This window comes from Channa argus, chromosome 20, assembly GCF_033026475.1.
Source record: "Channa argus isolate prfri chromosome 20, Channa argus male v1.0, whole genome shotgun sequence".
Lineage (NCBI taxonomy): Eukaryota > Metazoa > Chordata > Actinopteri > Anabantiformes > Channidae > Channa > Channa argus.
The window spans coordinates 5,080,075-5,099,380 of NC_090216.1; the positions used below are offsets into that span (position 1 = coordinate 5,080,075).

Here is a 19,306-nt window from a genome sequence, read left to right on the forward strand (position 1 = left end):
ATAAAACAGCCTGTCATTTCACAGGTTTCACAGATGTCCACGCACTAATTGACATGGCCATTGTATTTCTATTACACATTTTTGCAAATATGAAATCATTAAATACTGTAATTGTCCTTAATGCTCTCGTGGGAGCTATTATTTGTTATAATGTATGTGAGGCAGCTGTTTTTTTACTTTTTTTTTTTTTTTTGGGCTGTTTCTAAGCTGAGATGACTAGCGTTGAATTTCATTGTGTGTCTGGCGCCACACAGCATCGAACATGTTCACCAATGTGCAATGTGAAACAGTACATATGCAGAAAGGACACATAAGCTCCAGCTATTGAAATTGCTGTCTGGGGTCATCTATGTTTGGGCTTGAGATTGTTTTTAAATTTCACAGAAGCCTGAATTACAACGTGAGATGTGGAGTTTAGGAAACATAGAGGCCCTAATAAAAGTAGTGTTTAGTAAAAGTGCATCAACCCTGTGGCATCTCACAAATAAGTGCACGGTGCCCTTTTGCCTTTGCATGTGATGCAAAAGTTTGGCCTTCATTGATTGGTTAAAAGAATGAGTCCTGCTCAAAAACCTAAAAAGACATTGCATGTCCACATTAAGATGTTATGGAGGTTATGGTGCATAGTGCACATCTACTTAAATATACAGTATTTGAAAAAAGTTTCATGCTGTAGGTTTAATGTTGCAGCTCTTAATTATGGGGCGTATTTAATGTTTTGATCATCATTTGTTCTGAATGCAATAATTATAATTTGATTTACTTCATGCACTGCTGAGTAACTTGTTAATTTCAGACCGGTGGTCAGTAATGGTTTATTAATGTACTGTAATGTATTTATCTTTATATGTAAGTGTAGTGTAGTCAAAGAATGCAGTAACAGTAAATAGAAATACCCAAGTACAGTAAAATAACCTCAACATACGTACAGTACTTAAGTAAATCCAGTCAGTGAATTTACACAGGAACTGAGATGGATGAGTCAGAGATTTCATAACCTGTGTGGGGCTTGTTTGGAAACTGACCTGGTGGGACGCCGGAGGATATGGTGGAGGAGGACAGCTGGCCCTGGCCTTTGGAGGTCATGCCTGCCACCTCGATTGTGTAGGTGGTGAGAGCAGTGAGTCCAGTGACCCTGTACTCCAAGGTGACATTTGGCAGGTAGTGGGTAACTCTGGTATTTGTTCGGTTATACTCCTCCCACGAAATGCGATAACCTGAAGAGCAGCAGAGATCCTCTCAGTTGAATCCTCTCAGGGAAAATTTGACAGCAGTTTAACTACAATAGTGACTCAGCTCACGCGCTATGGGGCGAGCTAGCAGAAATATTAAATTAACTTCAGCAAAAATTGAATATAGCAAATTAAATTAGCCTGTGATTATACCTCCCTACACACACACACACACACACACACACACTCCACCCACTTGTATTCACGCACACATGCACTCTCAGAGTTAATGCAATTTACTCGTTGGCCAGCAGCTCTTTTCATGTGATTGCATAAGACATTAGGTAGCATTTCTTGCCAAATCAATAATTTCACATGGCATGTCAGTGTTTGTCTCCTGGGGATGTGCGACACTTCACAATATGCTGCTAAATCTCAACCTTAGTAAACACTTGAATATTAATGTCACTGGTGGGCATTTGTTCTTTACTCAAAGTTTGTACAGAAGCAAGTTAGGACATTACATAATCTTTAAATAGGTTGGATTGCACATATATATCCCTGAACTGGTGAGATAAAATAATAACTATGTACATTATAATCTGCATGTAAACAGTTTAAAATATAACATTTGTAGGGGCCCTTATGATAAAGAAAGGTGGTGAATTTGTCTAAAAAGCTAAATAAACATATTATCTTATAATCTTTTAAACAGTAGGGAGAATTATGAGAAGCATAATGTTACATCTCCTTTATGTTAAACAGTAATGTTCAGGTACACTGTCATCAGCAATAAAATCTGTTTTAATGATGTCCCTGGAGAGAAACGTCTGTTATGTAGTTTGGATGAGGCTGAAAGCTGTAAATTATCTGTTATTGCTTTATACATAGTTTTTTCCCTTTTTTTCCACAAAGAGCCGGCATTTTACAAAATAATTTTCTACACTTTACAGATAACAATATGACAAATTAAAGTAGAATTATGTAAATAGATTGCACTACATAGCCTTTAAGGTATATTATACTTATTATACTATACTTATTATATTATATGCATTATATATTATAAGACTGAACTTATAAGTAATTGTAACAAGTGTTACACTTGTTACAATTGTCCCACAGTAGACTACAATCCAAGTCCAGTGTTTGACATTGTGCGCTTTAATGATGATCGTTGCACAACATAAAACACAGGAAGTATGTCTGTGACTTGTCACTGTATGTAGCGTTCTGTTTGTTGCAAGACAAACTGCATACAAACCGTACGAACTCAGTTGGTAAGGCAGTCGTCCACACACCACAGGGTCAGCGCTATATGAGCGACCATTTAATGCTTACCCTGACGTTTTAATGCATAAACCGAGCCCATATTGTTTCTTAACGTAACCTCACCATCAAGTTGTGTCCGTTAAGTCGCATGTAAATCTTACTGAAAGATTTGTAGTTTTTGCATCATGTTCATGTTAATACAGCAGATAAGGGCTGTCAATTTTCTGTCGAATTTCAACAGTTTTAAATGTAAAGTGTACAAATGTACAGTTTTTCCAGTAAAAGGTGTTACGGTTTTGTTTTTTTGTTTTTTACAGAATTATTCTGGCAACCACAGCTGCCAATTTTATTTACACTGTGGGCTATCTTTTTATTTTATTTTAGCAAAACGGCTTTTATCTTCTAAAATTACAAACCATGTGAGTCATGGTTTTGTGGCAGATTTACTGTGCAGAGCACAGTCGTGTTCTCTGTTTTCCATTGATCTGATGACGATCTGCATGATCCATATAAAATAAACAAGAAAGAATAAAAAGCAGCCGCAGCAAAGTGTACCCACCGTAAAAATACATTTTGGGAGTAAAGTGACGGTACCTGTGAGAATCCCATTCTTCTCGTTGGGCTCGCTCCAGCTGACTTTAAGCGAGGTGTCTAGGATCTCAGTGAAGCTCAGGTGACCCACAGCACCGGGGGCTGGATGGGGACAGGTAAGAATAATGAGCGAGACCCACGGCCAAACAATCCACTTTGCATACAGTTTGACCTCACTGCTATACTGGAGACAAACTGCTTAGAGCCTTTTCTTTTTTGAACGTGTATATACCAAAGTCAGTAAAAAACAGTAAGTAAGTAACAAAGTAAGAAAAAAAAGTTGAGGGGAATGACGAGTTTGTAAAGCTCTAATGGAACAAAGTTCTAATTATGATGATTCTGTCTGAATGCAGAATACACTCATTCATTAGCAGCTCTCCACAACTGATGCAACCGTTATGCATGAATAATAGATCTTGCCCACAGGATGTGTTACTATGAGGTGCTCGTGTCCCCATGCCACCACATGAGGGAAAAAAAAAACACTGAAGAAAAGTCACTTACTGTCCTCATGTGTCCTTACTGCTTTGGGCGGGCTGCGGGGGCCGTCTCCGGGCGTAGTGAAACACAGCACGGAGGTGTAGTACTCAGTGAACTTCTTCAGACCTGTCACATATCCCACATGTACGCTGTCCTGGAAGTTTGGTCGTACTGTTACCATAGCAACTTCTTTGTCTCTGCCAGGCTCCCAGGCCACCAACTAAAACAAAGAGGAGAAAAAAAAAAAAGTGTGAACGAAATTAACCTAATAGTATTCTGCAAGAATTCTCACACATTTATTCTAACAAAACTAACAGCGGGGTCTCCGTCTGGTAGTCCAGTGCCACTCTGAGGAGTTATCTGGCATCAGAGCACTCCTAGATAAATTTAGAAAGATGCCCTGAAGAGGTTTAGACTGGCAGGGAATGGCTGAATAGCTCCCACTAAGGAAGAGGAGGAGAGAGTGAAGGCTCGGGAGAGGCATCCCATAATGCACGTTGATTGCAGGCCACGTAGCATCTACAAATGGGACCCGGGCTGACCAATTAGGTGCTCAGGTAATGAGTCCCTGCGGCCTCTCTATTGGGTTCATTTGCAGGTTGGTGATGAGGGAACTTCAAGAGTTGGCACAAAGATGTCGGATAGAAAGAATAAAAGATGCTCGACTGTCTGCCGCTCTCCATTTTTTATTCTGTTTTTTACCTTTCACACTCCTTATTTCCCCTTTCTCACCAAGTCTCTCCCTGGAGAAAAATCTGGTATTTAAAATTCAACGGTGACCCTTCTACCCAGCTGAGTAAGGTATGTGGAGCACCATTGTAAAGAGAAACAAAAAAGGGAGAGAGGCTGGGGGGGGAACTCAATGACATAATTAAGTCTGCACAGAGTCGACGGAAAAATAGAACTACCTTATGGATGTGACTTTATGGTTCCCTGTGGGCTACATTCATTTTAGTGAAGTATACACAGGAGACAGACAGATGGGCTACTTTAAAGAGCACATGACAAAACAATGAAGACATTCATCATTACGTGCACACAGCTTTACAGTAAAACATATGACAAATGGTTATAAAGACACATTTTTTACCATTTACCAAATAGAATCACCTCCAACTGACAAGTCCATTGTTCACAGTGGTTCCAAATATCTTTTGCCCTTTGGCTTTTCTCTTTCACTTGCTACACACGATATGTGATACTACAAGTTCAGCTCTGACAGTTCTGTCAATGGACGTAACAGGCTGGGGGGGTGACGGCGCTGCGGCACTTACTGACCTTGTAGCCCTGGTTGATGCCGTTGATGAACTGAGGGTTCGGGGCTGTCCACGTAAAACGGATAGTTGTCGAGTTGACCGCCTCGGCCTGCACGTTGCCGGGGGCGATGGTGGGTACTGGGATGGATGAGGTAAGGAAGAAATAGGGCAACAGAGGACAGGGGAAAGAAGTATAAAGAAGGCAGAAAACAAAAGTGTGAGAATGCCATCCAGTTGGACTGCTGGAAGTCTGCCAGTCTATTTGGATGTCAGTATTGATCACTGCTGCACAGGTCAGCACAGATACTGCCATCGCTCGCTTTTACATGACACACTTAATACCAGGACTCTCTGTGGGTTTATTTGTGTCAGGTGCTTATAGATTTTAGGGCGATGGCAGGCTTTTGTGTGGTCCTCACAAAGACGAGTTAAAAGTAAAGGTAGTTGGATAACAGGGACTGGCACTGGCTTCTGGGGTTGGTTAAAAAGGAGCAATCAACAACAAAGAAAGAAAAGTGTGGCCAAATCAGCTCAGATTTTTGAGCAATAACAATAATTATGTGAGTGCTCACCTCCCTGCAGGGTCCACTCAGTCACTTTATGGCTGAAAGTGCCCAGACCTGCTCCATTGTAGGCAGCCACCTCAATTTCATAGTTAGTCCAGATGATGAGGTCCTCCAGCAGCAGGGTGGTCACATCTGGGCTGGAAATGTTCTTGATTTGATTGTCCACAGGCAGCCCAGTGAGACGGTAACTGAGACACACACACAGAGATTTTAAATCGTGGACACTAAAGCCAATTACAACCAACAAAAATATGTTGAATACAACTATTGTGGTTGCAGCGATGTTTGTACCTCAAATTCGTAATCTTAGATGGCCCACTGACAAAGCCAGCACAGTTGGCTTTGTCGGTGCTTGGTTACTTCCATTGTCCTCAAGGTCCCCCCTGCGCCGTTTGTTTTCAACTAACAGAAGAAGCTGGAAGACACCCATTCACTTCCACCCTTATCTAAGATGGTATTACCAGCTTCTGAACGACTGAACACACCCGATCCAGGTAGTCAGCAGTGCAGGGTTAGTTGGTAAACAAGCAGAGCAGGGGGTGTTTGAGGACCTCCTTGGTGAGAACCACTATTTACTTTGAGTCAAAACCTGCAGTAACACCAGGCTCCCTTCTAGAGGGAGACAAAGCACCAGCAAACAAGCAATTTAAAACCACAGACAGCACTGACTGTCTGGATACACCTGCTGTTCCATTTGGATGTAATGAATAAAAAGCCTGTCAGGAAACCAAACTAATTACATGTTTACGGGATTTACAGTCAGTTTGGCATATTGCTGACTCCGCCTATTAAAGGAGATAAAGTTTTTGAAGTCAAATTTTGTTTAAATTCAGCCGAGTTAACAGACACTGTAGGGGTTTCTTCCGTGTGCAATTTCATTCAAGCAGCATAAATTGTAAGATAATAGACTAAAAGTAAATATAGAAGTAGATTGATCAAGTAGCCCATGTGATGGTGTACACTAGCATCTTACCGGACAGTGTAGCCCCTGAGGATGCCGTTTTGGTGGCTTTCGGGTGGAGGCTGCCACTGGATCATAATGGACTGGTTGGTCCGACCACTAGCGATGACGTTTTGAGGAGGGGCACTGGGGGGCTCCTCTGGGAGAGATACGCTGCAGAACACACACATACATGCTATAAGAATTATGATAAGAGAAGGCAGTAAGAAACGGGGATCATAGTTTATTTATAACGGCTTAAATAATGTAACTAACGGCTCAAATTAAGTTTATGGATTAAATGCTAAATACCCAGATCATTTGAAATGAAGCACTCATTACAAACCTGCTTGCGTCGTGTGTATTCCCTCTCAAATCCACATCGGAGAGAGTCTGCCTGGGCTATTCAACCACATAACACAATATATATTTACTCTGACAAAACACCCTGACTGCCTGGAGAGAAGATAAGAGTGAAATCAGTGGCGGTGACTTAGTACCAAATGGCATCACTGAGCGTTTGGTGCCAGCCCCCCTGCAACACACAGATGGAGCCCCCCCGTGGATCTCCTCTGGAAGGGAAGCTGGCAGCGTGAAGCAGCGTGACAGACTGGTGGAGGGACAGGGTGGGGTGTCGGGAGGAACAAGTGCTTGAAGTTGTGTGAGGCCGCAGACAGGCCTAACCCGATCTCCCTCCTGTGGCGCTTCGAATGTGTGGGTGAAAGTGTGTTTACATGCGTTAGTGCGCATTTGTGCTTGTGTGTGTCTCTGCTTTGGTGGGCTTACACATATATCCCTCTACAGTGAGTTCTGACTGAAAGGATCACGCAGACTAGTTGTCAAGGAAACAGATTTCATGAGCGCTATGTACTGTTTACCAACAGGTGCAAACTTCTGTTCCAGGTGAATCGTAAAGGATGAGTTCACATTTGTTCAAGTGTGTCCTAAAACAACAACAGTCAGCTGCCCGTTGTAACACTGTGTAATATGCTGTGTTAGAGATCCTTGCTTGCTCCGTAAGACACACTTCACAGCCTTCATGTGAGTAAAAATGTATTTGGAGTTTTGTCTGAAAACAATAAAAGGCAATAAAACCCTATAATTAGTCATATTCAGTGGAAATCTTCAAATCTCGCTGCATTTTTTAGTACAGAATTTCTTCATTTGTTCAATTTCTTCAATTTCACCAATTCCACAGGAAAACACAAAGACGGGCATTTTCTAGCAAAACGACTTAAACTTGGGATAACAGCTACTTGATTCACTTAAGTGCGTAAGCCTCATTTTAGCTTAAGATGCATCAGTCCATCTATTGTCTGCAATTTCTTATTTTGTTCAGCTTTACCATGGGGCTGGTGCCTATCCCACCGAGAGGGCGAAAGACCGGGTCCACCCTGGACAGGTCACCACTCTATCTCAGCGCCAACGCAGAGTGACATACACAGCCAAGCAACCAATCGCATATCTCATATTTCCACTTAATTTAGAGTCACCAGTAACATAACAAGCATGTCTTTGGACTGTGGACGGAAACTGGAAGAAGCCCATGCAAGCACGGGGACACCATGCAAACTCCACACAACAAGGCCACAGGCGGCAGGTGGATTTGAACTAAGGACCTTCTAGCTGTAAGGCGGCAGCACTAACCACTCCACCACCATGGATTGTGGCCCCCATCACTTCCATTCCATTGACATTAAAAAGTCATCTCTCAGTGACTAGTATGAACAAGAGGAAAGCCCTCTGACGCTCATTTTAAGATCCAATACTACCATCTTTTACTGAAACTGACAGCTAAATGTTTTCCTACCACAAATTAATATTTTAATGCATTGAAAACCGAAAGCATCCATATAAAGCTTGCTCCCCTATATTTAAAAACAAACACACAAAAAACAAAAACAATATTTTTCATGAAGATCCCCCACAACCTCATTGTCTGGCATCTGTGTTTACTTACCGGTCTGTCTCCTTGCTGAACTGCCCCTTCCCCACATCATTAACAGCACAGAGGCGGAACTGATAGGAGCGTGCTGGGATCAAACCGCTGACCGTTACTGCCGCGGACTCCGGCTCAATGTTGGCCAGCAGAATGGCCCAAGGAGCATCTAGAACAAAGAAACTTACCTTTTACACCATGTTCCACATGTACATTGCAACTTGTTCTGCACCTGGTTCATTGCTATGCTAACCAATCGCCTTAACATCCTTTAAAATGTACCATTTTGGCAAGGAAGGAGTCTAACATTTCTAGTAATTTCACTAACATTCAAAAGTGATTTTCACTTTCATGCCTGCAATCATTTTGTCACGGCAGCTCACATTTTAAAATTCAATTTCATTAAAAAAAAGTCATGCTGAGAAGAAGCAAAGGAAAACAGAATAGTGAGAGCACAACGTGCTTCACACAGTTGCACAGTGCATATAACATGAAAATTACACAGAGACACTGCAGTGTAGTTTACACATTTAACATTGGATTAAAAGCCAAAATGGACATTATTTCGTAGTCCCAATCATTCTCTTGAACTCTATTTAGGCCTTCTGCTGTTTTTTTATATACTCAAAAGGCTTTGGGAAAACTCTGGCATCATAGCTTTGAGGAAAAAGTAAACAAGAACATGAAATGTCTTCTTTACTTATTGCTGCAATGTTGATCTGAAAAGCAGAGTTCCCTCTCCACCCTAGCCAACTCGTTATAAATAATTTAGAAGTCCTAAAGTTGTGTAAACTGACACAAAACGTACAAAGCACGCATGGAAGAATGCGACAGATGGATGCATGACTGGATATTATGTGACTTACTGTTCTCAGAAACCTCCAGGATGTAGCGTATGAGGGGACTGTTGCCATCAAAAGGTTTGGCCCACGCCAAGTCGATGGCTCTTTTTTCAGATGTGCTCAGCACGGCCGTAGGGTTCTCTGGGGCATGGGGAAGCTGCCTGCAGGGAACAGTGGGATCACTTCAATAAATAAAGAATGTCTCTTATGACAGCAAATCCTCTGCGGGGCCCCAAGAGTTACCGAGCATTTTGTTCTTCTCTGAACATCTCTGGAAGTGAAGCTGAATGTTTTATAACAGAGAGATCAGTTAGACAGGTGATGAAATGTGGGGAGACAAGACAGCAAAGATGGTTCCTTGTCGAGATGGACACACAGGCAAACAAAACAAGATAGATATCACCAGAGGGGGGAAATGGATTGAAAGGCATAAGGAGACAGACAAAGACCTGAATAAATGAGACCAAAGCTGGGGATCATTAATTCATTCAGCCATAAATTCAGATAAGCACAGACAGATTGATAGATACGCCTTATAGCAATGAATGGATATAGGCAGTAATTCAGTCAAAAGGCAGTCAGCCAACAAACGACTGATAGGGAGACAAAGAAAGACAAAAACAATCAGTCAGTCAGTCAGTTTGGCAAACAGGAAGTTAGATGTCTCATTCATATTCAATTTAGCCATGCCGCAGTGACTCACTGTGTACCAAAGTACAACGGTAGCCGGCAAAGTTTTGGAGAAAGACAAGACATTTGGAAATGAGAAAAACAATGCAGAAGTGTAAGTGTGTGTCTTTGTGTGCAGCATCACACAGGAGAGAGGAGGGGAGTCCCCTGGGGCCCGAAGTGTGTCAGGTGAGAATGAGGACAGGGGAGGTGAGTAAGAACAGGCATCGTTTAAGTGGAAATGAGTCAGAGGTGCCGATAAGACGAAGCAGAAAAGCAGCGAAAGATTGGTGGATAGTAAGCACATGTGCGTATTTGTTTCTTGTGTGTGGGAGAGTGTACATATATCTGTGTGTCTTGTGTTGCTTCAAAGAACATGTTCCTTCCTGTGTCTTTGCCCTGAAGAAACAAAAGTGTAAGAGGAGGCAGAAAACTGAAAGAAAAAAAAAAAGGGGGGGGGGGTTTACCTGACGCGGAGGTGAGCACTGCGGGAGTCGTTGCCACCAACCGATGTCACTCTGCATGTGTACGTGCCTATGTCGCCTGACCATGTTTGGGAGATGTGGAGGGTGCCGTCTCCATCCAGCCGGATTCGAGGAATGGACTGGACGTTGATCATGGAGCCATCTTTCTCCCAGACATGCCTGGATCACAGAGTCATCCGGTCAGTGGAGCAGTCACTAACATCATCATCATACTTTAAGACTTTGACAGAATCACTTGGTCAGTTTAATCCATTTGTGTGACAAATGTTTTTAAGGGCCGGCAGGTATGGACTGCAGACAGGGCAGCAATGCCCGAAGTCTCTTTTACTCCTTAGTCACGCTGCTGTAAAACATTCAGAATGTTGTTTGGCTTTGTGGTACTTACATAAGCAAAACCTTCAATGAAAAAGATGGTGTCTGGGTGGCAGTTACCCATGATCATTAATGATTAATTTATCCACCACCAAAAAGATTTTTGACTGTGTGCTGATAACAAGTCAGATCGTCCTTTTCCTCTTTAGCCTGGAGGCGGCAACCTGCATGATTTCCAAATAAAATTTAAAATTTTGACTCGTCAGACCACAGGACTCTTTTCTACTTCACTTCTAATTACTGGATTTGGTTTATATATGGTTGTTTCTGTATATAATGAAATCCCCAATCTCTTTCCAAATGTACTTAGAGAAACATAATTCTGAAGCTGTTGAACACCTTTTTTTATTTAAGCACCTTTGTTGCCACAGTACCATCTTAGTGAATTGTGTTGACGCCATCATATTCAAAATGTATTTTTAAGAAGCAATTAAATTTCTCAGTTTCAACATTTGATATGCTGTGTTTGTACATTGTTCAAATAATTGTATTCATTTTCCATCTACATTTCACAAAATAATTTTTCTAATTAAAAAGTAGCATCCTGCAGCCTGCCAAAAAGAAATAATTCCAAACACTTTTAGTTGAACGGCAGAAAAGTTTCCAACAGTCATAATGGACAGAAATATGAGAATAAGAGCCTGGCTGACAAGTACTGAGTATTTTTCAAAATACCAAAAAGCTTTAAAAGCAGCTTGACCACATAAATGTCCACAGAAAAATGCAAGGCAATATGAACTGAACCAGATTTGTTCTGTGCCCATGAAATGAGGTTAAGAAAAAAAGTTTAAATTGTGCAAATACTGCAGGGTGAAAAATCACTTTGCATTCATTCTGAATCCACATTTATTTTTAATAAAGTCTACATTTGGGTCAGTAATGAGTAATCAGGAACGGGAACATCAGAGAGACAGCTCATGTTAGATGTTTTGGAGATAAAGTCAAAGATGCCAGATTGAGGTGGTTTGGACATGTTCAGAGGAAAGACTGGGAATATATTGGTTAGAAGGATGCTGAGGTTGGAGCTGCCAGGCAGGAGGTCTAGAGGAAGACCAAAGAGGAGATTTATGGATGTAGTGAGAGAGGACATGAAGTTAGTTGATGTGAGAGAAGAGGATGCAGAGGACAGGGTTAGATGGAGGCACATGATTCACTGTGGTCACCACTGACGGGGAACAGCCCAAAGGAAAAGAAGAAGACATTTGGGTCAGTAAATGAAAACTTTAGCCACCAAGTAATTGGTGATAAAATCATTGCTGTAACCAAGTTACTGCATCTGTTTTCTTCATTTACTGCCCACTTTTGCACCACCTTCATTGTAAACACCCATTTCCAAAATCTGGCTTCCATAATTTAGTTACCACCTGCAGGGATGTGAACTATGATGTCCACTTGCATGTCTGCTTCAGATGTTAGGTTGACTCTTTTTGACAGTAAAGCAATAAATAAACCGAGGTTTGCGTGGTCTTTTGTGCCACCACAATCTGAGAAGAATATGTTATGAGTGAGCTATTTCATCTTTCTCCCCTCCGTCTCTTCAAACTTGCCATCAGAGTCGCTCTGCATGCATATAATAGTGGCTGATGGCTGCATATCAAACGCATGATTCACATTCATCATGACCGCACAGCTTACACATAACTTCAGATGTCTGCACCTTCAGAGTAGAAAGGGACAGAATGGTTTGTTGATCGCTATTGATCTGAGTTACACGTTACAGATCTGAGTTAGGCTTGGAGTTCAGTAAAAGTCTCTGTTGAGAGGGCGTGTGGCTCTGGTTTGCACTGCATGGGCAATCTTTAGGTGTGCGAGACAGCCTTTCTTCTAATGACGTGGATTTAATGCGTAGGTGTGTACAAACCAATTGTCCAGATCAAAAATTAGGAACTAGAAACAAATTGGGCGTTTTTGTGTTTGAGCAGTGTTTGTATTGTTTCTATGCATGTTTTCACATATATTTTTGAATTTGATGGATTTTGGGGAAACTAGAGCAAAGCGGCATAAACTTGTGCTTGTGTAGTTAATAATTAAACCACCAAATGTAAAAATAATTATACACCAAGTATTATGTAAAGATTATAGATTGGAACTTTTTTTAACAACTATTGTGCTCAATTTCAGGTTTACATGACACTATAAAGACTGATTCACTTCTAGCCTCTGACAATGAGGCTGCTATCACAACCACAGGATTTGTGTGCTTATTTTCTTAAGATCCCGATTCTGTGTGTATGTGCAGACTGCTTGTTGTCGGCTTCTCGAGCAGCAGGGGTGAGGGGGGGTGTATGAAGAGATGAGGAAGCTTCACATTCTTGGACAGTTGTGGAAAGAAACCTCTGTTTTGTTCAAACTAGAATATATGTAACCCAGCTGTTGTATTGTGGCACAATTGTTATCTTTTTTTTTTGTACACACGATTCACGTTGTGCATGGGTTGAACTTTAGGACCACACTGACATTTACACTGGAGCCTCAAACATACCTTCAGCATAAAAAGATCAGACTTGTCAAAAGATTGAAATTTACCATTAAGGCCTGTAATGTGACTGTAGCCTTTGAAACATATCACTTGGAAGCTGTGGAGAATATCATGCAAAGCTTTTGAACAGATCTTCTAAAACATGCCTTGATTTCTGTACACTGACCTCCTATTAAATTTGTCTGCATGCTCAAACACCCACATAGATTAGTAAATATCTGAGAGACCTCAGATCTTCGGATCAGGGCCTGGTGGCTAAATCTTCGTCTTGGCTTAAGACCAAAAGATATTGTGGCTTTGAGGTTTATTTTATTTAAAATTTTAGGGAGGGGGGTCATAAATCACAATGTCTTGGAGAGAACACAACAATTAATGTATCTTTCTATCATGAAGTGATGTGTACAGTGTAGCAATGATTGATAAATGTTTTACCCAGCTGTTTTAGGGAAATACTTTGGTGAAAATGAAACTATAATTTGTTAAGAGGTAAACTAACATATTGTTAGTTGTAGTATTTTAAATTTTTGGAAATAAAAGTGTAGATCAGAAAACTGTAGAATAATGCACTTTATTTTGTAGCAGTTGATGACATCATTTCGGGTGAAGTGCTTCAACATATATGTTTGGGGGGTTGTGTTGTTTCTGCATATGCAGTCCCCCACAACCAAGCTTGTCTCCGAAAACAAGCAAAGAAAAAAACACATTGTGTATAGCAAGCGCATTGCTAAGAATTTCGGAGATATAGATTTTTGTCACAGAACAAGAAGAGAACAGTATCAGGGAACAACGAAAGTTAACATTACTGACACCACTTGTTTGGTCCCAGTATAACAAGATCTTAAACCAGAGCTCTGTCCATCGAACTAGCAGTTTCACATTAACACACTCCATGGCAGCGTTTGGAAAAGCCCCATCATAGAGGACGGAAACCCCATTTTCCGTCTGTCAAACAGATTTACTTGGCTTAACATGGACATGGTCTTAATTGAAGTGATACTTCCTTGTTTGTGAACGTATCCTTACCTGGCAGCTACGCTGGGGTCATGTGTGACTCCACAGGTCATAATGGCTTTCGTTCCTTTGATAACGCTCTGGTCTTGTGGGGGTGTGGTAATACGGGTGCGAGCTTTGAAGACAACAATAAGACAGCAAGAGAGACAGAGAGAGAAGGAGAGAGAGAGAGAGAGAGAGAGAGAGAGAGATGAGGAAAATGACGGACGAGAAACAACCCACAAAAAGCTCTTCCTGAGAAGAACAATACTAGGAAAAAAAAAAGAAAGACAAACATATTTCAGAAAACTCATTTCTGGTGAAATGACATGCTGCTGTTTTGTATTTTGTTCCTTGATGGTTCCTTGCAGAAAACACCTCAGTGCTTTTCTATATGAAGGTCCTGAGTGCAGCTTTATTATCATACAGCACAACCTCATTTCCCAACCTCTGCTAAACAGACATGCCCCCAAATAAAAATCTGCCACTGTTAAGTTCCTGTTTTTGCCACACTGGAATGAATGTGAAGCATTTCATGGGCATTTAAAAGACTGGGTGTGGTTTTTGAAAGGAACTCCAACATCAAATCCCTGCACACTCACCCCAGACCACAAGGTCAGCGGATGCCTCGTCGATGCCTCTTGAGTTGCTTGCCATGCAAGTGTAGGTTCCAGCATCTGAGATGTGTGAGGGCGAGATGAGCAGACTGCCTGACTCGAGAAGGGTGAACCTGGGCAGCTGGACTGAGCCGCTGGCCAACACACGCTCACCTAAGACATAACAGTGGGAAGAGATAAGATGAAGCATTCATGGGCAGAAAAAATTCAAATAAAAAAGGAAAGTGACAACAAGGATACATGGAAACAAACATGGAAAGCCTGGTGCTGAGTAAACCCCAGTAAAGGAATCTAATCAGGCTTTATTTGTAAAGCCACGGCAAACTACGGTCCAGTGTGTGATAGATAACAAACATTATAATCCCTAGGTGTGTATGCATGTGCACGTGTGTAACCGAGACCTTTCTGCCAGGTGATAGCTGGTCTCGGAGCTCCAGAGGTCTCACAGTGCAAGATGACTGACATGCCGTCGATCACAGTGCTGTCAATGGGTCCGGCTGTGATATTTGGAGCAATGCCTGAGGGGAGACGAACACACAAATGCACAGAATAAAGAAAGAGCTCATTGCAGTAACGAGAGCAGGTAAGAGGGTTATGGAGGTGAGAGAATAACTGTCTGTGGCAAAACCCCACTTCAAACGTGTTTTCTGGAAGCTCCAGCCAGCTGCATCTCAATGCTTAGTCAATGCTTTGTTCCACTAATTCTAAGCGGATGACACAGCCTTCACCTTGGAGCCACAACTGTCTGCTGCCAGTCTATTTTTGCACCCACAGTGGAGTGCGGATATTGGGAGAAGAAAAAGGAAAAAAGGACAGAAGACTGAATAGGGCCGTAGACAGAACAAGAAGGCAATATGTAGATAATTAAACACACCTGAGATTTTCAATAAACCAGTGGTTTTATGGAAAGACAGAAAAATGTATCTGTTTCGATGGGGAGGAAGAAGAAGGAGTAGTGTTGATCTCAGAACACAGTTCAGACAGAAGAAGTAGTAGGGACATGAATGTGTTGAGGACAGGGGAAATGATAAGATGAGATCAGGAGGGAGGAGGAGAAGAAGAGGAGACTGTGTCAGGGAGAGAAAGAGAGAGAGAGATAACGTTGGACGGGGCGAGTTAGTGAGAGATGTCATGAATTCTGATAGAGCAGTGCAGCGATGAGTGAAGGCAGTAGGAACTGAGACAAAGTGAAGAAAATTAGATGTCAGAAAGTTGCCAAACAGATGCATAGCATGAGCAAAATAATCCTTTTTTTTTTTTCTTTTTGCAGTAGCACAATCTCAGAAAAAAAGCATCTAAAATCATTCAGGTGAGTTTAGAGTTGGGAAGTAATTGTTTTGTGTGTGTGTGTTAATGTAAACTTCATCAGTTTTCAACTTGTCTTCTAAGACTTTAATTTAATGTGTAAATGTACATTCATGCTTTTAAACTTCCCCCTCATGTCTCTATATGAAAATATTTCTCTGCTTATAGCTAAAAATAAATTCTCCAGATGACATCACCTGGAGGAGTTTTTCATCATTAGGAGTTCATATGATGTCATCTGGAAGGGCTCTAGAAAAGCAGGTTTACAGGATTACAGCAGGATTACAAGATGGCATAATCTGAACTAAAGGTTCGTCCAAGTGATGTCATCTGGAGGCGTTTTAATAAATGGAATGCGAAGGGAAGTTTGATGGCATTTCTTTACATACAGGCCAAAGAGTCATGTTCAATTATTCATAATAATAAAGTTATGTAAAAGAAGTGTCTGATCAAGTTGTGCTGCTTGATTCCTTTACTGACGAGCTAAGAGTCCCACCTCTCATGTCAATCACATTATTGTACCACTCAACACTAAGTCATTCATGTCAGACAGAAAGGAATCGTTTCTCTCTGTTGCCTCGGTAACAAATTCTGTAAGAAATGTCATTACTGTAGCTGTGCTTGAGCTCCTAGAAGCATGGCCATGATGACAATGTTAAAATGCAGATTCCTTGTCCTCCTTTAAATAAAAAATAAAATAACAACATTCTGGTAGAAGGAGACATTTGTGCTGTCCTTTATTAGATAAGTTTCAGTTGTTTTTGAAGGCCCTTTAAAGCACTAATTGGCACTAGTAGCTAATTCCTACTTTCTGGTTGGGAAACTCTTCTATTTTTGTGAAGAAATTACACCTAGCCTTTTTCTGAACCTGACATGAGTTTTGCGAGAGCTGTGCAGAGATTTAACAGTACTCCGAGAAGAGAAAAAGGAAAAAAAATAAAAAAATAACAGTTAATGCTGAGATTTAACAAAGCACATTGTACAGTAATAACAGTAATTATATGTGTAAAATCGTTTCCTGTGGAGCCGGTGGAGCACTTACTGGTAACAGCCAGGTATGTGTTGGTCTGAACTTCTCCTGCCAAATTTCTGGCAAAGCACTGGAACATCCCTGTGTCATCTGGCAGGAGGCCGTTGACCTGCAGGCTGCCTCCCACCAGTACCCTGTACCTGGGCATCTTTACTGGGTCGATGGGCAAAGCATCCTTGTACCACACGATGTCTGGCTGGGGAACTCCTGCAGAGGTCGAGGTTCACCGACAGTAAGGCCAATTTTTTGTTGCATTCTTTTAGTATTTCAATTCAAATATATTCTGATGATTGTCAGTTATGAAATGGATTAATAATATATTCGAACACTCATACAGAGTACCCACCTCGTGCCTGACAGGGGATATCCACCACCTTCTCCATCTCAGCAGTTATGTGTTTCTCTGGTTCCTTTATAAATTGCGGTGGCTCTGAGGGAAATTATGCAAAAGACAGGAAAGTGATAACTTGCAGTTTTAATTAACAACAGCTCATCACCGTGGATGGATCACTGAGCAGGCCTCATGGGATCAGGCAGGGGGACTTGAGTGGTCAGGGGGCCCAAGGGCCAGAGCAGAGCACAGACGACAATGACCACAAAGAGCTGCAAAAATGTAAAATTTCCACAAAGAGATAATAAAGGGTGAGGGCCTCTCTATTGTCTGGTCACTGATCCGTCCATTAACTAACAAAGTCCTACTGTATTCTTGTGATCATAAAACAATAAGTGCCAGCGCCTTAAAAGAAGGAAGCTAAATTACAAAGTTACTCAAGTGAAAATATTCTTTTATTTCGAATGTATTGTCTTTGGGAGCAAACTTCTCACGGCGAAGCAGCTGGAAATAATGAGATTAAACAGTAGTTTTAGTTTTAGTTTTTCAAATCTGTAATTGCTATTCCCGGATTGCGGTAATTGTTTAAATGCGTCTCTCGGTCTCATGGAGAGAGGAAAAGCTCAGTTAGTTGCAAGGGAAGAGTTCAGCACACCGCTGTGAATCACATCACAACCTTGAAAACATCAAAGTGTTTCAGGGGGATGGGAAGAAAGTGACTCAAGCAATGCTATTAAACAGATTCTTGAGGCCAACCATTAGCTTTCCCCCCTTTTAAATCAATAACACTTTCCCCTCAGTGCCTCACTTCTTCACAGCTGCACCTTTTTGTCAGATGCAGAGTCAGACTAGTGCTATTTATGTCAATTTCATTCAAGCTCTTTTTGTTTGTATTTCTGTACATTTGCTTGATCCACAGGACAGAGCTAGATGTCATGAAACACAGATTTGCATTTTGGTTGTCATACAAATAGTAGAACACATACATCAATTATGCATTGGGACTAATCAAATGGTTTTCTCTTTATTTTTGTGCCTAGGGCAAGGTAAACCATTAGGAAATGAGGAAAAAAATGTAATCCCAAACATCCAGGAAATGTGCTCCGTAAATACCGCTTTTGCCTTTTGAGAAAAAGAGGTGCGAATTGGTCTGAAACCAAAGTAGTTGCAAGTGGAACAGTCACATATCTCATCTGAGTTTCTGGAGCGGGAAGGGGTGACACAGAAAGCATAGTTTACTTTCGATTTCTTACCTAGCACATGGAGAAAAGCCCCAGCGCTGACTGATGGCACGCTGCTGCTGCGGAGAACTGCCTCGCATTCGTAGTAGCCGGAATCACTCACCACAGGACTGAGGATGGTCAGCCTGCGGTTAAAGTCGCTCAACCCGCTCGTCACTAACACACCGTTCTTACGCCAAGAGATACTCAGCTTGATAAGAGGTCTACAGAGGGAAAAGCAGAGTGTTGCCGTTGTTGTGAGAATGCATTTTCTACTCTTGATGCTAAAATGATACCGATTGTGCAACTCTTATTTCCCTCACAATATGATGCATATCCATCAATCTGCGTAATCTGCCGGAGAATAGAGTATTGAGATAAAAAAATAAAAATAAAAGGGATCTGTCTGTGGACTGAGATGATGCCAACTGTTTTCAATTCAAACTGACTATTTCATGAATCAAGGGATGCCATTAGTGGAGTCCTCTGCTTTGTTACAGCATTCTCCAAGATACACACACACACAAAAGAAAAAAAACAAACTCATAAGAGAAGCTTATTGGAATCAACTACAGTTCTCATTCAACACTGATGGAATACATTGGTGACTGTGCAACAAAAATCCGTGTTAAGATGAGCATTTCTGCAATGCAGTTCCCTTCTGTTGAGATTGAAATGGGCTACTTCCAATGTAGGCTATAGACCTTTGGAGCATGCACACAAAGGTTAGGAATTAAAGGGCCGTTTCAC

General features: G+C 41.4%; 2 protein-coding genes across 7 annotated transcripts in view; one reads left to right on the top strand and one right to left on the bottom strand.

The window, feature by feature from the left end:
- Window positions 1–19,306, bottom strand: part of sdk2b (sidekick cell adhesion molecule 2b) — a 254,571-nt gene that overhangs the window by 33,091 nt on the left and 202,174 nt on the right. For all 6 annotated transcript variants that reach the window (XM_067487921.1, XM_067487919.1, XM_067487924.1 and 3 more), the window contains exons 7-21: window positions 18,590–18,780; window positions 17,352–17,435; window positions 17,018–17,212; window positions 15,072–15,188; window positions 14,656–14,823; window positions 14,087–14,189; window positions 10,195–10,371; window positions 9,083–9,219; window positions 8,238–8,385; window positions 6,311–6,451; window positions 5,344–5,525; window positions 4,794–4,909; window positions 3,540–3,735; window positions 3,039–3,137; window positions 1,026–1,217 (exon numbers count right to left, since the gene is read on the bottom strand). In XM_067487921.1, the coding sequence (XP_067344022.1) occupies window positions 1,026–1,217; window positions 3,039–3,137; window positions 3,540–3,735; window positions 4,794–4,909; window positions 5,344–5,525; window positions 6,311–6,451; window positions 8,238–8,385; window positions 9,083–9,219; window positions 10,195–10,371; window positions 14,087–14,189; window positions 14,656–14,823; window positions 15,072–15,188; window positions 17,018–17,212; window positions 17,352–17,435; window positions 18,590–18,780 (2,246 nt within the window). The remainder of the gene's footprint in view (window positions 1–1,025; window positions 1,218–3,038; window positions 3,138–3,539; window positions 3,736–4,793; window positions 4,910–5,343; window positions 5,526–6,310; window positions 6,452–8,237; window positions 8,386–9,082; window positions 9,220–10,194; window positions 10,372–14,086; window positions 14,190–14,655; window positions 14,824–15,071; window positions 15,189–17,017; window positions 17,213–17,351; window positions 17,436–18,589; window positions 18,781–19,306) is intronic.
- The window catches only part of rpl38 (ribosomal protein L38), a 422,602-nt gene that overhangs the window by 30,366 nt on the left and 372,930 nt on the right, over window positions 1–19,306 (top strand). The gene's annotated exons all lie outside the window — the stretch shown is intronic.